Raw genomic sequence first — 20,485 nt, 5'->3', positions numbered from 1 at the left:
AAACCTGAACTATCCCATGGTCATAAGTCTTCAGACCCTTTGCTCAGTATTGGGTAGAAGCCCCTTTTGAGCTAGTACAGCCATGAGTCTTCTTGGGAATGATGGAACAAGTTTTTCACCCCTGGATTTGGAGATCCTCGGCCAGTCTTCCTTGCAGATCCTCTCCAGTTCCGTCAGGTTGGATGGTGAATATTGGTGGACGCCATTTTCAGGTCTCTCCAGAGATGCTCCATAGGGTTTAGGTCAGGGCTCTGGCTGGGCCAGTCAGGAATGGTCACAGAGTTGTTCTGAAGCCGCTCCTTCGTTATTTTAGCTGTGTGCTTAGGGTCATTGAACCTTCGGCCAAGTCTGAGGTCCAGAGCACTCTGGAAGAGGTTTTCATCCAGGATATCTCTGTACTTGGCCACATTCATGTTTCCTTCAATGACAACCAGTCGTCCTGTCCCTGCAGCTGAAAAACACCCCCATAGCATGATGCTGTCACCACCATGCTTCACTGTAGGGATTGTATTGGGCAGGTGATGAGCAGTGCCTGGTTTTCTCCACACATATCACTTAGAATTAGCACCAAAAAGGTCTATCTTCGTCTCATCAGACCAGAGAATCTTATTTCTCATAGTCTGGGAGTCCTTCATGTGTTTTTTTAGTAAACTCTATGCGGCTTTCATATGTCTTGCACTGAGGAGAAGCTTCTGTTGGGCCACTCTGCCATAAAGGCCTGACAGGTGGAGGGCTGCAGTGATAGGTGACTTTGTGGAACTTTCTCCCATCTCCCTACTGCATCTCTGGAGCTCAGCCACAGTGATCTTGGGGTTCTTCTTTACCTCTTTCACCAAGGCTCTTCTCCCACGATTGCTCAGTTTGGCTGGACGGCCAGGTCTAGGAAGACTTCTAGTGGTCCCAAACTTCTTCTATTTAAGGATTATGGAGGCCACTGTGTTCTTAGGAACCTTGAGTACTGCAGGAATTCTGCTGTAACCTTGGCCAGATCTGTGCCTTACCACAATTCTGTCTCTGAGCTCCTTGGCCAGTTCCTTTGGCCTCATGATTTTCATTTGGTCTGACATGCACTGTGAGCAGTGAGGTCTTAGGCTACTTTCACACTAGCGTTAACTGCAATACGTCGCAAATGCGTCGTTTTGCCGAAAATACGCCTCCAGCAAAAGTTCTTGCTGGATACGTTTTTTCGTCATAGACTAACATTAGCGACGCATTTGCGACGCATTGCCAAACGTTGCGTCCGTTTTGCGACGCTTGGGGGTGTGGTAGCGGACCGTCGGGAGAAAAAAACGTTACATGTAACATTTTTTGCTCCCGACGGTCCGCTTTTTCCGACCGCGCATGCGCGGCCGGAACTCCGCCCCCACCTCCCCGCACTTCCCCGCACCTCACAATGGGGCAGCGGATGCGTGGGAAAAATGCATCCGCTGCCCCCGTTGTGCGGCGGAGACCACGCTAGCGTCGGGAACCTCGGCCCGACGCACAGCGACGGGTTGTTCCCGACGCTAGTGTGAAAGTAGCCTTATATAGACAGGTGTGCGCCTTTCCAAATCAAGTCCAGCAGTTTAATTACACACAGCTGGAATCCAATGAAGAAGGAGAACCATCTCAAGGAGGATCACAAGGAAATGGACAGCATGGGACTTACATATGAGTGTCTGAGCAAAGGGGCAAAAGACTTGTGGCCATGCGATATTTCGGGTTTTCTTTTTTAATAAATTTGCAACATTTCTGTTTTGTTCAGTGTAGATGGGTGCAGAGTGAACATTAATGAGAAAACATGAACTTTACTGTATTCACCAAATGGCTGCAATGAAACAAAGAGTGAACAATGTAAAGGGGCCTGAATACTTTCCGTACCCACTGTACATTACCCCACCACACGCTCAACTTGCTGTCTGTTGCCACCTCCCGTACATTACCCAACCACCTCATCATATGCTCCACCGCCTGTGTTACCGCACCACCTCCTGACATAAGCTCCATCACTTGGATGTCACCACCTCCCGAAATACGTTCTACCGCCTGTACACTATCTCACCACCTCCTGACATATGCTCAAAAGCTTGTACACCTCCCCACTGCCCGTACATTACCGCACCACCTTCACACATACATTCCGCCACCTTTAAGTTACCGCGTCACCTCCTGACACTGCAACGCTAGAACAAGAGCCAACCATCTCGCTCACATTACTCCACCACCTCCAGGCTACCAAAAGACCCCCCGACATAAGCTCCACCGCCTGTAAGTTACCGGACCACCTCCTGACATACGCTGTACTGCCTGAATGCTACCGACCACCTCCTAACATACGCTGTACTGCCTGAACGCTACCCGACCACCTCCCGACACACACTCCGCCACAAGTACATTACACTGCCACCGCCTGTGTGTTACCACACCACCTCTCTCCATACACTCCACCGCCTGTATGTTACCACACCACCTCTCTCCATACACTCCACATCCTGTATGTTACCACACCACCTCTCTCCATACACTCCACCGCCTGTATGTTACCACACCACCTCTCTCCATACACTCCACCGCCTGTATGTTACCACACCACCTCTCCATACACTCCACCACCTGTATGTTACCACACCACCTCTCCATACACTCCACATCCTGTATGTTACCACACCACCTCTCTCCATACACTCCACCGCCTGTATGTTACCGCACCACCTCTCTCCATACACTCCACATCCTGTATGTTACCACACCACCTCTCTCCATACACTCCACCGCCTGTATGTTACCACACCACCTCTCTCCATACACTCCACCACCTGTATGTTACCACACCACCTCTCTCCATACACTCCACATCCTGTATGTTACCACACCACCTCTCTCCATACACTCCACCGCCTGTATGTTACCACACCACCTCTCTCCATACACTCCACATCCTGTATGTTACCACACCACCTCTCTCCATACACTCCACCGCCTGTATGTTACCACACCACCTCTCTCCATACACTCCACATCCTGTATGTTACCACACCACCTCTCTCCATACACTCCACATCCTGTATGTTACCACACCACCTCTCTCCATACACTCCACCGCCTGTATGTTACCACACCACCTCTCCATACACTCCACCACCTGTATGTTACCACACCACCTCTCCATACACTCCACCGCCTGTATGTTACCACACCACCTCTCTCCATACACTCCACCACCTGTATGTTACCGCACCACCTCTCTCCATACACTCCACCTCCTGTATGTTACCACACCACCTCTCTCCATACACTCCACCGCCTGTATGTTACCACACCACCTCTCTCCATACACTCCACCACCTGTATGTTACCACACCACCTCTCTCCATACACTCCACCACCTGTATGTTACCGCACCACCTCTCTCCATACACTCCACCGCCTGTATGTTACCACACCACCTCTCTCCATACACTCCACCACCTGTATGTTACCACACCACCTCTCTCCATACACTCCACATCCTGTATGTTACCACACCACCTCTCTCCATACACTCCACCGCCTGTATGTTACCGCACCACCTCTCTCCATACACTCCACATCCTGTATGTTACCACACCACCTCTCTCCATACACTCCACCGCCTGTATGTTACCACACCACCTCTCTCCATACACTCCACCACCTGTATGTTACCACACCACCTCTCTCCATACACTCCACATCCTGTATGTTACCACACCACCTCTCTCCATACACTCCACATCCTGTATGTTACCACACCACCTCTCCATACACTCCACATCCTGTATGTTACCACACCACCTCTCTCCATACACTCCACCACCTGTATGTTACCACACCACCTCTCCATACACTCCACATCCTGTATGTTACCACACCACCTCTCTCCATACACTCCACATCCTGTATGTTACCACACCACCTCTCCATACACTCCACCGCCTGTATGTTACCACACCACCTCTCTCCATACACTCCACATCCTGTATGTTACCACACCACCTCTCTCCATACACTCCACATCCTGTATGTTACCACACCACCTCTCTCCATACACTCCACCACCTGTATGTTACCACACCACCTCTCCATACACTCCACATCCTGTATGTTACCACACCACCTCTCCATACACTCCACATCCTGTATGTTACCACACCACCTCTCTCCATACACTCCACCACCTGTATGTTACCACACCACCTCTCCATACACTCCACATCCTGTATGTTACCGCACCACCTCTCTCCATACACTCCACATCCTGTATGTTACCACACCACCTCTCTCCATACACTCCACATCCTGTATGTTACCACACCACCTCTCTCCATACACTCCACCACCTGTATGTTACCACACCACCTCTCTCCATACACTCCACCGCCTGTATGTTACCACACCACCTCTCTCCATACACTCCACCACCTGTATGTTACCACACCACCTCTCCATACACTCCACCACCTGTATGTTACCACACCACCTCTCTCCATACACTCCACCACCTGTATGTTACCGCACCACCTCTCCATACACTCCACATCCTGTATGTTACCACACCACCTCTCTCCATACACTCCACCGCCTGTATGTTACCACACCACCTCTCTCCATACACTCCACATCCTGTATGTTACCACACCACCTCTCCATACACTCCACCACCTGTATGTTACCACACCACCTCTCTCCATACACTCCACCGCCTGTATGTTACCACACCACCTCTCTCCATACACTCCACCGCCTGTATGTTACCACACCACCTCTCCATACACTCCACCACCTGTATGTTACCACACCACCTCTCTCCATACACTCCACCACCTGTATGTTACCACACCACCTCTCTCCATACACTCCACCGCCTGTATGTTACCGCACCACCTCTCCATACACTCCACATCCTGTATGTTACCGCACCACCTCTCTCCATACACTCCACATCCTGTATGTTACCACACCACCTCTCCATACACTCCACCACCTGTATGTTACCGCACCACCTCTCTCCATACACTCCACCGCCTGTATGTTACCACACCACCTCTCCATACACTCCACCACCTGTATGTTACCACACCACCTCTCCATACACTCCACCACCTGTATGTTACCACACCACCTCTCCATACACTCCACATCCTGTATGTTACCACACCACCTCTCCATACACTCCACCGCCTGTATGTTACCACACCACCTCTCCATACACTCCACCACCTGTATGTTACCACACCACCTCTCCATACACTCCACATCCTGTATGTTACCACACCACCTCTCCATACACTCCACCACCTGTATGTTACCACACCACCTCTCCATACACTCCACATCCTGTATGTTACCACACCACCTCTCTCCATACACTCCACCACCTGTATGTTACCACACCACCTCTCCATACACTCCACCACCTGTATGTTACCGCACCACCTCTCTCCATACACTCCACATCCTGTATGTTACCACACCACCTCTCCATACACTCCACCGCCTGTATGTTACCACACCACCTCTCTCCATACACTCCACATCCTGTATGTTACCACACCACCTCTCTCCATACACTCCACATCCTGTATGTTACCACACCACCTCTCTCCATACACTCCACCACCTGTATGTTACCACACCACCTCTCTCCATACACTCCACCGCCTGTATGTTACCACACCACCTCTCCATACACTCCACATCCTGTATGTTACCGCACCACCTCTCTCCATACACTCCACCACCTGTATGTTACCACACCACCTCTCTCCATACACTCCACCACCTGTGTTACCACACCACCTCTCCATACACTCCACCACCTGTATGTTACCACACCACCTCTCTCCATACACTCCACCTCCTGTATGTTACCACACCACCTCTCCATACACTCCACCACCTGTATGTTACCACACCACCTCTCCATACACTCCACCACCTGTATGTTACCACACCACCTCTCTCCATACACTCCACCTCCTGTATGTTACCACACCACCTCTCCATACACTCCACATCCTGTATGTTACCACACCACCTCTCCATACACTCCACCGCCTGTATGTTACCACACCACCTCTCTCCATACACTCCACCACCTGTATGTTACCACACCACCTCTCTCCATACACTCCACCACCTGTATGTTACCACACCACCTCTCTCCATACACTCCACCACCTGTATGTTACCACACCACCTCTCCATACACTCCACCACCTGTATGTTACCACACCACCTCTCTCCATACACTCCACCACCTGTATGTTACCACACCACCTCTCTCCATACACTCCACCGCCTGTATGTTACCACACCACCTCTCTCCATACACTCCACCACCTGTATGTTACCGCACCACCTCTCTCCATACACTCCACCGCCTGTATGTTACCACACCACCTCTCCATACACTCCACCACCTGTATGTTACCACACCACCTCTCCATACACTCCACCACCTGTATGTTACCACACCACCTCTCCATACACTCCACATCCTGTATGTTACCACACCACCTCTCCATACACTCCACCACCTGTATGTTACCACACCACCTCTCCATACACTCCACATCCTGTATGTTACCACACCACCTCTCTCCATACACTCCACCACCTGTATGTTACCACACCACCTCTCCATACACTCCACATCCTGTATGTTACCACACCACCTCTCTCCATACACTCCACCACCTGTATGTTACCACACCACCTCTCTCCATACACTCCACCACCTGTGTTACCACACCACCTCTCCATACACTCCACCACCTGTATGTTACCACACCACCTCTCTCCATACACTCCACCTCCTGTATGTTACCACACCACCTCTCCATACACTCCACCGCCTGTATGTTACCACACCACCTCTCTCCATACACTCCACATCCTGTATGTTACCACACCACCTCTCCATACACTCCACCACCTGTATGTTACCACACCACCTCTCCATACACTCCACCACCTGTATGTTACCGCACCACCTCTCTCCATACACTCCACATCCTGTATGTTACCACACCACCTCTCCATACACTCCACCGCCTGTATGTTACCGCACCACCTCTCTCCATACACTCCACATCCTGTATGTTACCACACCACCTCTCTCCATACACTCCACCACCTGTATGTTACCACACCACCTCTCTCCATACACTCCACCACCTGTGTTACCACACCACCTCTCCATACACTCCACCGCCTGTATGTTACCACACCACCTCTCTCCATACACTCCACCACCTGTATGTTACCACACCACCTCTCCATACACTCCACATCCTGTATGTTACCACACCACCTCTCCATACACTCCACCGCCTGTATGTTACCACACCACCTCTCTCCATACACTCCACCACCTGTATGTTACCACACCACCTCTCTCCATACACTCCACCACCTGTATGTTACCACACCACCTCTCTCCATACACTCCACCTCCTGTATGTTACCACACCACCTCTCCATACACTCCACCGCCTGTATGTTACCACACCACCTCTCTCCATACACTCCACCACCTGTATGTTACCACACCACCTCTCCATACACTCCACCACCTGTATGTTACCACACCACCTCTCTCCATACACTCCACCACCTGTATGTTACCACACCACCTCTCCATACACTCCACCACCTGTATGTTACCACACCACCTCTCTCCATACACTCCACCACCTGTATGTTACCACACCACCTCTCTCCATACACTCCACATCCTGTATGTTACCACACCACCTGTCTCCATACACTCCACCGCCTGTATGTTACCACACCACCTCTCCATACACTCCACCGCCTGTATGTTACCACACCTCCTCTCTCCATACAATCCCCAGGTACTTCACTCCACCATGACATGACCCACCTTTTTCCTCAATCTCATGTTTCAGGATCTCCAGGTCCATGGTCAGCTCCTCCACCTTCTCCTTTAAGGTCTCCACCTCCTGCTGTAAGGACTCGGCTCGCTCCTCAGCCATCTCCTTATCCAGCGTGGCCATTTCTATAGCGTCTGCAGTATCTGCCATCTCCTCCATGTAGCGTTCCTGGGCCTCCAGAGCTTCCTTGGCCTCCTGCGCAGAAGACACGATGGTTGGATACTGCTGCTTCGCAGATGTGTCCTCTCCGATGCCGGTCACCCACCTTCTTGGCTTCCTTGAGCTGGCGCTGGAGGTCGGCCTGCTGCTCCTGCATCTTGCTCTTCCACTCCTGGAGCTGCTCCAGCTGAAGCTTGGACTTCTCCATCTCCTTCAGCTTGGCCTTGTCCTCGGACCTCTTCATCTTCAGGGTCTCGAGCTTCTCCTCCAGGTCCTTCACCTGAGCCCTCAGGTTCTCCTCCTCCTGGAATGGCACATAGATCAGGGTCTGGCCATGAGGATGAGACACAAGGGGCAATCATACCCCTATCTTTACCTTGGAGGGCCCCGGAGCGGGCAGAGGGGCCACCGGAGAGGTCAGTGAGGGTGATGGGATGATGGGAGCCGCTAGTGGGGTCTGAGCTGGCGTGCTGGGCTCGCTGCTGCTGATCTCTCCACATGATGCCGATGCAGATCCGGAGGCCCCGGCTGTACCGCTGGAAGCAGCAGAGCTGGACGGGCGCGTGGGCTGCAATCAGGAGAGACGTCATTAATGGATAGGACCATACAGGGCGAGTCACGGTCCATCCCGGACTCCGCGGCGCCCCGAGCAACCGCCACACCGGGGGAAGGAAGAGCGGCTCATACCGGAGACTTCATGTGTGAGCTCTGCACCATACGCTAGACCCCTGCTTACTGTCAGCGACCGGCTGCACCCTCATCCTGACCCAATCCTGCAGGCAACGAACCTCCAAATCAAAGACTTAGGCTAGGTTCCCATTGCGTTAATGGGATAGCGCTAACGGACAGCGTTGCACGGCGAAATTAACGCCGTGCACCGCGTCAGTTAGCGCTCCCATTGCCGGCAATGTTAGAGCGCATTGCTAGCGCGTGTCATTTTCGGCACGCGCTAGCGATGTGCCGGTCTTTTGTAGCGCAAAGCAGCGTCCGAGGCGCGCCAGAGGTCCGTTCCCCGCTCTCGCAGATCGGGGATCTGCGAGAGCGGGGACGTTAACGCGACCCCGAAAAAGACATTGCGTTAGCGCAATCTGCTAGCGCTCGCGCTAAACGGATTGCACTAACGCAATCTGAACCTAGCCTTAGCGGAGAGGGTGAAAAAGGGCGAGACCCCATAACAAAGGGCTACTCCACCCTACAGCACCAGGGGCGGCTCACGTGTGATGTAGCAGAGCTGAGAGTGAGCACCAGGGACGGCTCAGGAGTGATGTAGCAGAGCTGAGAGTGACAGCAACAGGGGCGGCTCAGGAGTGATGTAGCAGAGCTGAGAGTGTCAGCATTAGGAGCGGCTCAGGTGTGATGTAGCAGAGCTGAGAGTGAGCACCAGGGACGGCTCAGGAGTGATGTAGCACAGCTGAGAGTGAGCACCAGGGGCGGCTCAGGTGTAATGTAGCAGAGCTGAGAGTGAGCACCAGGGACGGCTCAGGAGTGATGTAGCAGAGCTGAGTGTGTCAGCACCAGGGACGGCTCTAGTGTGATGTAGCAGGGCTGAGAGTGTCAGCACCAGGGGCGGCTCAGGTGTGATGTAGCAGGGCTGAGAGTGACAGCACCAGGGGCGGCTCAGGTGTGATGTAGCAAGGCTGAGAGTGTCAGCACCAGGGATGGCTCAGGTGTGATGTAGCAGGGCTGAGAGTGACAGCACCAGGGGCGGCTCAGGTGTGATGTAGCAGAGCTGAGAGTGTCAGCACCAGGGGCGGCTCAGGTGTGATGTAGCAGAGCTGAGAGTGTCAGCACCAGGGGCGGCTCAGGTGTGATGTAGCAAAGCTGAGAGTGTCAGCACCAGGGGCGGCTCAGGTGTGATGTAGCAGACCTGAGAGTGTCAGCACCATGGACGGCTCAGGAGTGATGTAGCAGAGCTGAGAGTGTCAGCACCAGGGACGGCTCAGGAGTGATGTAGCAGAGCTGAGAGTGTCAGCACCAGGGATGGCTCAGGAGTGATGTAGCAGAGCCGAGAGTGTCAGCACCAGGGACGGCTCAGGAGTGATGTAGCAGAGCCGAGAGTGTCAGCACCAGGGACGGCTCAGGAGTGATGTAGCAGAGCTGAGAGTGTCAGCACCAGGAACGGCTCAGGAGTGATGTAGCAGAGCCGAGAGTGTCAGCACCAGGGACGGCTCAGGAGTGATGTAGCAGAGCCGAGAGTGTCAGCACCAGGGACGGCTCAGGAGTGATGTAGCAGAGCCGAGAGTGTCAGCACCAGGGACGGCTCAGGAGTGATGTAGCAGAGCTGAGAGTGTCAGCACCAGGGACGGCTCAGGAGTGATGTAGCAGAGCCGAGAGTGTCAGCACCAGGGACGGCTCAGGAGTGATGTAGCAGAGCCGAGAGTGTCAGCACCAGGGACGGCTCAGGAGTGATGTAGCAGACCTGAGAGTGTCAGCACCAGGGACGGCTCAGGAGTGATGTAGCAGAGCTGAGAGTGTCAGCACCAGGGACGGCTCAGGAGTGATGTAGCAGAGCTGAGAGTGTCAGCACCAGGAACAGCTCAGGAGTGATGTAGCAGAGCCGAGAGTGTCAGCACCAGGGACGGCTCAGGAGTGATGTAGCAGAGCCGAGAGTGTCAGCACCAGGGACGGCTCAGGAGTGATGTAGCAGAGCTGAGAGTGTCAGCACCAGGGACGGCTCAGGAGTGATGTAGCAGAGCTGAGAGTGACAGCACCAGGGGCGGCTCAGGTGTGATGTAGCAGAGCTGAGAGTGTCAGCACCAGGGACAGCTCAGGAGTGATGTAGCAGAGCTGAGAGTGACAGCACCAGGGGCGGCTCAGGTGTGATGTAGCAGAGCTGAGAGTGACAGCACCAGGGACGGCTCAGGAGTAATGTAGCAGAGCTGAGAGTGACAGCACCAGGTGTGATGTAGCAGAGCTGAGAGTGACAGCACCAGGGACGGCTCCGGTGTGATGTAGCAGAGCTGAGAGTGTCAGCACCAGGGGCGGCTCCGGTGTGATGTAGCAGAGCTGAGTGTGTCAGCACCAGGGACGGCTCAGGAGTGATGTAGAAGAGCTGATAGTGTCAGCACCAGGGACGGCTCTAGTGTGATGTAGCAGAGCTGAGAGTGACAGCACCAGGGGCAGCTCAGGTGTGATGTAGCAGAGCTGAGAGTGACAGCACCAGGGACGGCTCTAGTGTGATGTAGCAGAGCTGAGAGTGACAGCACCAGGGACGGCTCATGTGTGATGTAGCAGAGCTGAGAGTGTCAGCACCAGGGACGGCTCAGGAGTGATGTAGCAGAGCTGAGCATGTCAGCACCAGGGGCGGCTAAGGTGTGATGTAGCAGAGCGGAGTGTGTCATCACCAGGGACGGCTCAGAAGTGATGTAGCAGAACTGAGAGTGTCAGCACCAGGGGAGGCTCAGGAGTGATGTAGCAGAGCTGAGAGTGACAGCACCACGGACGGCTCAGGTGTGATGTAGCAGAGCTGAGAGTGACAGCACCAGGGACGGCTCTAGTGTGATGTAGCAGAGCTGAGAGTGACAGCACCAGGGACGGCTCTAGTGTGATGTAGCAGAGCTGAGAGTGTCAGCACCAGGGACGGCTCAGGTGTGATGTTGCAGAGCTGAGTGTGACAGCACCAGGGACGGCTCAGGTGTGATGTAGCAGAGCTGAGTGTGACAGCACCAGGGACGGCTCAGGTGTGATGTAGCAGAGCTGAGAGTGTCAGCATCAGGGGCGGCTCAGGTGTGATGTAGCAGAGCTGAGAGTGTCAGCGTCAGGGGCGGCTCAGGTGTGATGTAGCAGAGCTGAGAGTGTCAGCACCAGGGGCGGCTCCGGTGTGATGTAGCAGTGCTGAGAGTGTCAGCACCAGGAACGGCTCCGGTGTGATGTAGCAGAGCTGAGAGTGTCAGCACCAGGGAATGCTCGGGTATGATGTAGCAGAGCTGAGAATGTCAGCACCAGGGGCGGCTCCGGTGTGATGTAGCAGAGCTGAGAGTGTCAGCACAGCACCAGGGACGGCTCCGGTGTGATGTAGCAGAGCTGAGAGTGTCAGCACCAGGGAATGCTCGGGTATGAGGTGGCCTTTGCGGTCTGAGGCTGGCGGTCCCTGCGGCCAATGATGGGGGCTTTCAGTCACTTCCATCCCGGAGCCATCACTCCGTGTAGCAGAGCGAGGTGCAGTTTGCGGCACACCGTACAGAACACGAGAAAACAACCACAAGATGAACGGGTGACAATCCGCGTCCCAGTCTGGCCGGAGCTGCGGTGTGCACAGGGGGATTCTGTGATTGCTGCTGGGACACAGCTGCGGTGTTGTCACAGTGTAGAAGCCACTGACCCAGAACCGGAGACCATGAAGCCGCTGTACGGCCATGTGTCCCCGGACCCTCGCTAATAATGGCAGCTTCTCCACCCCCCCCAACAGACAGGACCACCACAGACACACACTGCTCTGCGCTGGTCCGTGGCTCACCTTAGTGCGGCGGGTGGTGATCTGTGGAGAAGCGGCAGGAGGAGAGGCAGCAGACGGGAGAGAAGACAGCGACACAGGGGTTAATGATATCCAGGAGCAGCACAGAGCAACAAAACCTCAGCTCAGAGTCATCCAACACAGAGTCACATGCTCCACTCACCCCCAGAGCTGCACTCACTATCCTGCGGTTACATCGTGTCTTATCCTCCAGTCACCTCCAGAGCTGCGCGCACTATTCAGCTGTTACATCATGTCTTATCCTCCAGTCACCTCCAGAGCTGTACTCACTATCCTGCTGTTACATCGTGTCTTATCCTCCAGAGCTGCGCGCACTATTCTGTTACATCGTGTCTTATCCTCCAGTCACCTCCAGAGCTGCGCGCACTATTCTGTTACATCGTGTCTTATCCTCCAGTCACCTCCAGAGCTGGTGTCACTATTCTGCTGTTACATCGTGTCTTATCCTCCAGAGCTGCACTCACTATCCTGCTGTTACATCGTGTCTTATCCTCCAGTCACCTCCAGAGCTGCACGCACTATTCTGTTACATCATGTCTTATCCTCCAGTCACCTCCCGAGATGCGCGCACTATTCTGTTGTTACATCATGTCTTATCCTCCAGTCACCTCCAGAGCTGCACTCACTATTCTGCTGTTACATCATGTCTTATCCTCCAGTCACCTCCAGAGCTGCACTCACTATTCTGCTGTTACATCATGTCATCCTCCAGTCACCTCCAGAGCTGCACTCACTATTCTGCTGTGACGTCTTATCCTCCAGTCACCCCCAGAGCTGCACTCACTATTCTGTTTGTTTCCAGTTATTTCTTAAACTACTGTCACACTTTACTCGTATCTTCTGACACTTGTCCTGTCAGGAGTCCAGTGGGCGGTATTATGTGACTGTGCACTATACCTGTGCATTACAGAAGGACCGCCCACTGGACTCCTCGACCAGACCCAGAAGATACGCGGAGGTCACTGGCCGCTCCCTCCTTTCCGCAGGCTGTGGGTAATAAGCTAATCACGGCGAGCTGGATGACAGAGCGTCCGCTGTGGTCTGGGGGAGACCAGGCCGGCAGCGTTTCATTTCCCTGCAGCGCTCCCGCAGGAGGAATGACGCGTTGCACCCACATCACTCAGCAGCTCTTTTGGGGCTGAGCGGAGGGATGTCAGTCCTGCAGACCAGCAGAAGTGTGAGTGCAGCTCTGGCTGTGACTGGAGCAGGCGCTCTCTGGAGATGTCCGCCGTCCTGCAGATAATCACATGCACAGGGCACATCATGCGCTATACCCCTCAGCTGGTACCGAGCAGGGGCTGCACTGTTACGTGTGGTGCCCCCCACAGTTACAGGCTCCCCCAGAGACCCCGACTAGGACGCTCCCATCTAGAAACCTCACTGCCGCCAATTAGTAGGAGACTGAGGGGCCCCGTGCAGGGACCGGAGCCCCCCCGTGCAGGGACCGGAGGCCCCCCCCCGTGCAGGGACCGGAGGCCCCCCCCGTGCAGGGACCGGAGGCCCCCCCCGTGCAGGGACCGGAGGCCCCCCCGTGCAGGGACCGGAGCGCCCCCCCCCCCCCCGTGCAGGGACCGGAGCCCCCCTCCCCCCCGTGCAGGGACCGGAGGCCCCCCCGTGCAGGGACCGGAGGCCCGGGGCTCAGCAGACCCTGCATACCATGACCCAGCACGGTGTGATCCAGTGTCCGCTGCCTGCCAGTGAGTGGAAACTCCACACAGCTGCGGTGTCGGTACAATGGCACCAGTGAGCAGACTGTTACAGTGGACCGGGGCAGAATGTGAGGACGAGCAGCGCCGGCTCTAAGCGGATGAACGTTTCCTCACCGGCAGCGAGCGCAGACACCGGCACAATGTCGGTTATGGGATGAGGAGCAGGGGGGACGGTGGGCCTCCCTCTAATGGTGGGCCTCCCCCTAATGGTGGGCCTCCCTCTAATGGTGGGCCTCCCCCTAATGGTGGGCCTCCCTCTAATGGTGGGCCTCCCCCTAATGGTGGGCCTCCCTCTAATGGTGGGCCTCCCTCTAATGGTGGGCCTCCCCCTAATGGTGGGCCTCCCTCTAATGGTGGGCCTCCCTCTAATGGTGGGCCTCCCTCTAATGGTGGGCCTCCCCCTAATGGTGGGCCTCCCTCTAATGGTGGGCCTCCCTCTAATGGTGGGCCTCCCCCTAATGGTGGGCCTCCCCCTAATGGTGGGCCTCCCTCTAATGGTGGGCCTCCCCCTAATGGTGGGGCTCCCCCTAATGGTGGGCCTCTCCCTGTGATGGTGGGCCTCCCTCTAATGGTGGGCCTCCCCCTAATGGTGGGCCTCCCTCTAATGGTGGGCCTCCCCCTAATGGTGGGCCTCCCCCTAATGGTGGGCCTCCCTCTAATGGTGGGCCTCCCCCTAATGGTGGGCCTCCCCCTAATGGTGGGCCTCCCTCTAATGGTGGGGCTCCCCCTAATGGTGGGGCTCCCCCTAATGGTGGGCCTCCCCGTAATGGTGGGCCACCCCGTAATGGTGGGGCTCCCTGTAATGGTGGGGCTCTCTCTAATGGTGGGCCTCCCTGTAATGGTGGGCCTCCCTGTAATGGGGGTCTCCCTGTAATGGTGGGGCTCTCTCTAATGGTGGGCCTCCCTGTAATGGTGGGCCTCCCTGTAATGGTGGGCCTCCCTGTAATGGGGGTCTCCCTGTAATGGTGGGGCTCTCTCTAATGGTGGGCCTCCCTGTAATGGTGGGCCTCCCTGTAATGGTGGGCCTCCCTGTAATGGTGGGCCTCCCTGTAATGGTGGGCCTCCCTGTAATGGTGGGCCTCCCTGTAATGGTGGGCCTCCCTCTGTAATGGTGGGCCTCCCTGTAATGGTGGGCCTCCCTGTAATGGTGGGCCTCCCTGTAATGGTGGGCCTCCCTCTGTAATGGTGGGCCTCCCTCTGTAATGGTGGGCCTCCCTCTGTAATGGTGGGCCTCCCTCTGTAATGGTGGGCCTCCCTCTGTAATGGTGGGCCTCCCTGTAATGGTGGGCCTCCCTCTGTAATGGTGGGCCTCCCTGTAATGGTGGGCCTCTCCCTGTGATGGTGGGCCTCCCTGTGATGGTGGGCCTCCCCGTAATGGTGGGCCTCCCTGTAATGGTGGGCCTCCCTCTGTAATGGTGGGCCTCCCTCTGTAATGGTGGGCCTCCCTCTGTAATGGTGGGCCTCCCTCTGTAATGGTGGGCCTCCCTGTAATGGTGGGCCTCCCTCTGTAATGGTGGGCCTCCCTCTGTAATGGTGGGCCTCCCTGTAATGGTGGGCCTCCCTCTGTAATGGTGGGCCTCCCTCTGTAATGGTGGGCCTCCCTCTGTAATGGTGGGCCTCCCTGTAATGGTGGGCCTCCCTCTGTAATGGTGGGCCTCCCTGTAATGGTGGGCCTCCCTGTAATGGTGGGCCTCCCTGTAATGGTGGGCCTCCCTGTAATGGTGGGCCTCCCCGTAATGGTGGGCCTCCCTCTGTAATGTTGGGCCTCCCTGTAATGGTGGGCCTCCCCGTAATGGTGGGCCTCCCTCTGTAATGTTGGGCCTCCCTGTAATGGTGGGCCTCCCCGTAATGGTGGGCCTCCCTGTAATGGTGGGCCTCCCTATGTAATGGTGGGCCTCCCTGTAATGGTGGGCCTCTCCCTGTGATGGTGGGCCTCCCTGTAATGGTGGGCCTCCCTCTGTAATGGTGGGCCTCCCCCTAATGGTGGGCCTCTCCCTGTGATGGTGGGCCTCCCTGTAATGGTGGGCCTCCCTCTAATGGTGGGCCTCCCTCTAATGGTGGGCCTCCACAGTGCAGCCCCCGGCGGCTCCATCCTCCCGGAGCTGCATGCACACAGCCTCACCTCCCCGCCCCCACACATGCAGCAGACACATGCAGCACGGACACGGGGGGCGGCGGTACCTTCCGGGCGGCCGGGGCCTGCTTCATGGTCACACAGGGAGGCGGCACAGAGGAGACAGAGGAGACGGCTGTTAGCACACGGACGGCGCGGGCTCCACAGTCCCCGGTGACGGCCGCGCTCCCCGCTGCTGCCACCGCCCGTGCCCGGATTACATCACCACAGCGCCGCTCCGCGCCCGGACACCGCCGTCTCCTGCTCCATCTCCGGGGGGAGGAGACATGGGAGGGGCGGCCGTAACCAGGCAACCAGCAGCATCCGCCCAGCCTGGACCACTTCTGTGCCACCAGGCGTCACGTGACCGCCCCCAGGGGTTAACCCCGGCACTGCCGGGCCGCGCAGCATCACACCCCGGGAACCGAGGGGTTAAACCGCCGCTGTGTACAGTCACCTGCAAAACTCTGCACCCCCCGGGGAGTGGCCACGTTACACCGTACACGTTACACCGTACACGGCCGTGTGTCACCTAGGGGCATCCTCAGTGTCCGCCATAATATTGTCACCGAGTCCGCCATCACCGGCTCCTCACTGCCCTGACAGTAAAGAATCCTCCTCCAGACGCGGAGATGCCCCTGTGCCCGGCATTGTCCCCTATATACTTATACATGGTTATTAGATCGCCCCTCAGTCGTCTTTTTTCTAGACTAAATAATCCTAATTTCGCTAATCTATCTGGGTATTGTAGTTCTCCCATCCCCTTTATTAACTTTGTTGCCCTCCTTTGTACTCTCTCTAGTTCCATTATATCCTTCCTCAGCCCAAAGCTGGACACAGTCCTCCATGTGCGGTCTCACCAGGGATTTGTACAGAGGCAGTATAATGCTCTCATCATGTGGATCCAGACCTCCTGTTTGCCTTGGCAGCTGCTGCCTGGCACTGGCTGCTCCAGGTACGTTTATCAGTAACGAGGATCCCCAAGTCCTTCTCCCGTTCAGTGTGTAATGGGGATATGGATTCCTTCTTCCCATGTGTATAACCTTACATTTATCAGTGGCGAGGACCCCAAGTCCTTCTCCATGATTTACCCAGAGGGTTCCCGTTCAGTGTGTAATGGGGATATGGATTCCTTCTTCCCATGTGTATAACCTTACATTTATCAGTGGCGAGGACCCCAAGTCCTTCTCCATGATTTACCCAGTGGGTTCCCGTTCAGTGTGTAATGGGGATATGGATTCCTTCTTCCCATGTGTAGAACCGGACATTTATCAGTGGCGAGGACCCCAAGTCCTTCTCCATGATTTACCCAGAGGGTTCCCGTTCAGTGTGTAATGGGGATATGGATTCCTTCTTCCCATGTGTATAACCTTACATTTATCAGTGGCGAGGACCCCAAGTCCTTCTCCATGATTTACCCAGTGGGTTCCCGTTCAGTGTGTAATGGGGATATGGATTCCTTCTTCCCATGTGTAGAACCGGACATTTATCAGTGGCGAGGACCCCAAGTCCTTCTCCATGATTTACCCAGAGGGTTCCCGTTCAGTGTGTAATGGGGATATGGATTCCTTCTTCCCATGTGTATAACCTTACATTTATCAGTGGCGAGGACCCCAAGTCCTTCTCCATGATTTACCCAGTGGGTTCCCGTTCAGTGTGTAATGGGGATATGGATTCCTTCTTCCCATGTGTAGAACCGGACATTTATCAGTGGCGAGGACCCCAAGTCCTTCTCCATGATTTACCCAGAGGGTTCCCGTTCAGTGTGTAATGGGGATATGGATTCCTTCTTCCCATGTGTATAACCTTACATTTATCAGTGGCGAGGACCCCAAGTCCTTCTCCATGATTTACCCAGTGGGTTCCCGTTCAGTGTGTAATGGGGATATGGATTCCTTCTTCCCATGTGTAGAACCGGACATTTATCAGTGGCGAGGACCCCAAGTCCTTCTCCATGATTTACCCAGAGGGTTCCCGTTCAGTGTGTAATGGGGATATGGATTCCTTCTTCCCATGTGTATAACCTTACATTTATCAGTGGCGAGGACCCCAAGTCCTTCTCCATGATTTACCCAGAGGGTTCCCGTTCAGTGTGTAATGGGGATATGGATTCCTTCTTCCCATGTGTAGAACCTGACATTTATCAGTGGCGAGGACCCCAAGTCCTTCTCCATGACTTACCCAGTGGGTTCCTGTTCAGTGTGTAATGGGGATATGGATTCCTTCTTCCCATGTGTAGAACCTTACATTTATCAGTGGCGAGGACCCCAAGTCCTTCTCCATGACTTACCCAGTGGGTTCCTGTTCAGTGTGTAATGGGGATATGGATTCCTTCTTCCCATGTGTATAACCTTACATTTATCAGTGGCGAGGACCCCAAGTCCTTCTCCATGATTTACCCAGAGGGTTCCCGTTCAGTGTGTAATGGGGATATGGATTCCTTCTTCCCATGTGTAGAACCTTACATTTATCAGTGGCGAGGACCCCAAGTCCTTCTCCATGATTTACCCAGAGGGTTCCCGTTCAGTGTGTAATGGTGATATGGATTCCTTCTTCCCATGTGTAGAACCTGACATTGATCAGTGACGAGGACCCCAAGTCCTTCTCCATGACTTACCCAGAGGGTTCCCGTTCAGTGTGTAATGGGGATATGGATTCCTTCTTCCCATGTGTAGAACCTGACATTTATCAGTGGCGAGGACCCCAAGTCCTTCTCCATGATTTACCCAGAGGGTTCCCGTTCAGTGTGTAATGGGGATATGGATTCCTTCTTCCCATGTGTAGAACCTGACATTGATCAGTGACGAGGACCCCAAGTCCTTTCCTATTGTTGGTCCTTTTCTTCCCCTGAGGTATGAACCGCGTACAGCGCCCAGTGAGGATGTTCCCACACATTTCCCATTTATTCTCTGTATTCTTATCCCTGAGGACATTGTCCAGGGCAGCAGTGAGTGCGACACGTCACAGTGAGGGGCACAGGTGTACGAACTAATACTGCAACACCCCGCCGAGACAGCACCCTGCAACTCTACTCAGCCCCAAGGCACTACTCTGTAGGACCACCTGTCTCTGCAGTCTATGGGGGTCTGTCTCTCCACCTGTCTCTGCAGTCTTTTGGGGTCTGTCTCTCCTTTCTCTGCAGTCTTTTGGGGTCTGTCTCTCCTCCTTTCTCTGCAGTCTTTTGGGGTCTGTCTCTCCCACCTTTCTCTGCAGTCTTTTGGGGTCTGTCTCTCCCACCTTTCTCTCCAGTCTTTTGGGGTCTGTCTCCACCTTTCTCTGCAGTCTTTTGGGGTCTGTCTCTCCTCCTTTCTCTGCTGTCTTTTGGGGTCTGTCTCTCCACCTTTCTCTGCAGTCTTTTGGGGTCTGTCTCTCCTCCTTTCTCTGCAGTCTTTTGGGGTCTGTCTCTCCTCCTTTCTCTCCAGTCTTTTGGGGTCTGTCTCTCCTCCTTTCTCTGCAGTCTTTTGGGGTCTGTCTCTCCTCCTTTCTATGCAGTCTTTTGGGGTCTGTCTCTCCCATCTTTCTCTCCAGTCTTTTGAGGTCTGTCTCTCCCTTCTTTCTCTGCAGTCTTTTGGGGTCTGTCTCTCCTTTCTCTGCAGTCTTTTGGGGTCTGTCTCCCACCTTTCTCTGCAGTCTTTTGGGGTCTGTCTCTCCACTTTTCTCTGCAGTCTTTTGGGGTCTGTCTCCACCTTTCTCTGCAGTCTTTTGGGGTCTGTCTCCACCTTTCTCTGCAGTCTATGGGGGTCTGTCTTTCCCTCCTTTCTCTGCAGTCTTTTGGGGTCTGTCTCTCCCTCCTTTCTCTGCAGTCTTTTGGGATCTGTCTCTCCCTCCTTTCTCTGCAGTCTTTTGGGGTCTGTCTCTCCTCCTTTCTCTGTAGTCTTTTGGGGTCTGTCTCTCCACCTTTCTCTGCAGTCTTTTGGGGTCTGTCTCTCCACCTTTCTCTGTAGTCTTTTGGGGTCTGTATCTCCACCTTTCTCTGTAGTCTTTTGGGGTCTCCCTCCTCCTTTCTCTGCAGTCTTTTGGGGTCTGTCTCTCCTCCTTTCTCTGCAGTCTTTTGGGGTCTGTCTCTCCACCTTTCTCTGCAGTCTTTTGGGGTCTGTCTCTCCACCTTTCTCTGCAGTCTTTTGGGGTCTGTCTC

General features: G+C 54.7%; 1 protein-coding gene across 4 annotated transcripts in view; it reads right to left on the bottom strand.

The window, feature by feature from the left end:
- Nucleotides 1-20,485, bottom strand: part of DCTN1 (dynactin subunit 1) — a 139,809-nt gene that overhangs the window by 36,037 nt on the left and 83,287 nt on the right. For 2 of the 4 annotated variants that reach the window (XM_077280396.1, XM_077280397.1), the window contains exons 6-10: nucleotides 16,419-16,439; nucleotides 12,511-12,531; nucleotides 8,431-8,622; nucleotides 8,161-8,358; nucleotides 7,886-8,090 (exon numbers count right to left, since the gene is read on the bottom strand). In XM_077280396.1, coding sequence (XP_077136511.1) covers nucleotides 7,886-8,090; nucleotides 8,161-8,358; nucleotides 8,431-8,622; nucleotides 12,511-12,531; nucleotides 16,419-16,439 — 637 coding nt within the window. The remainder of the gene's footprint in view (nucleotides 1-7,885; nucleotides 8,091-8,160; nucleotides 8,359-8,430; nucleotides 8,623-12,510; nucleotides 12,532-16,418; nucleotides 16,440-20,485) is intronic. The other 2 variants (XM_077280398.1, XM_077280399.1) reach the window with 1 other exon arrangement.

Source organism: Ranitomeya variabilis, chromosome 1 (assembly GCF_051348905.1).
Source record: "Ranitomeya variabilis isolate aRanVar5 chromosome 1, aRanVar5.hap1, whole genome shotgun sequence".
NCBI lineage: Eukaryota > Metazoa > Chordata > Amphibia > Anura > Dendrobatidae > Ranitomeya > Ranitomeya variabilis.
The sequence above is the reverse complement of the archived record's forward strand: the minus strand, read 5'-3'. Positions and strand labels throughout refer to the sequence as shown.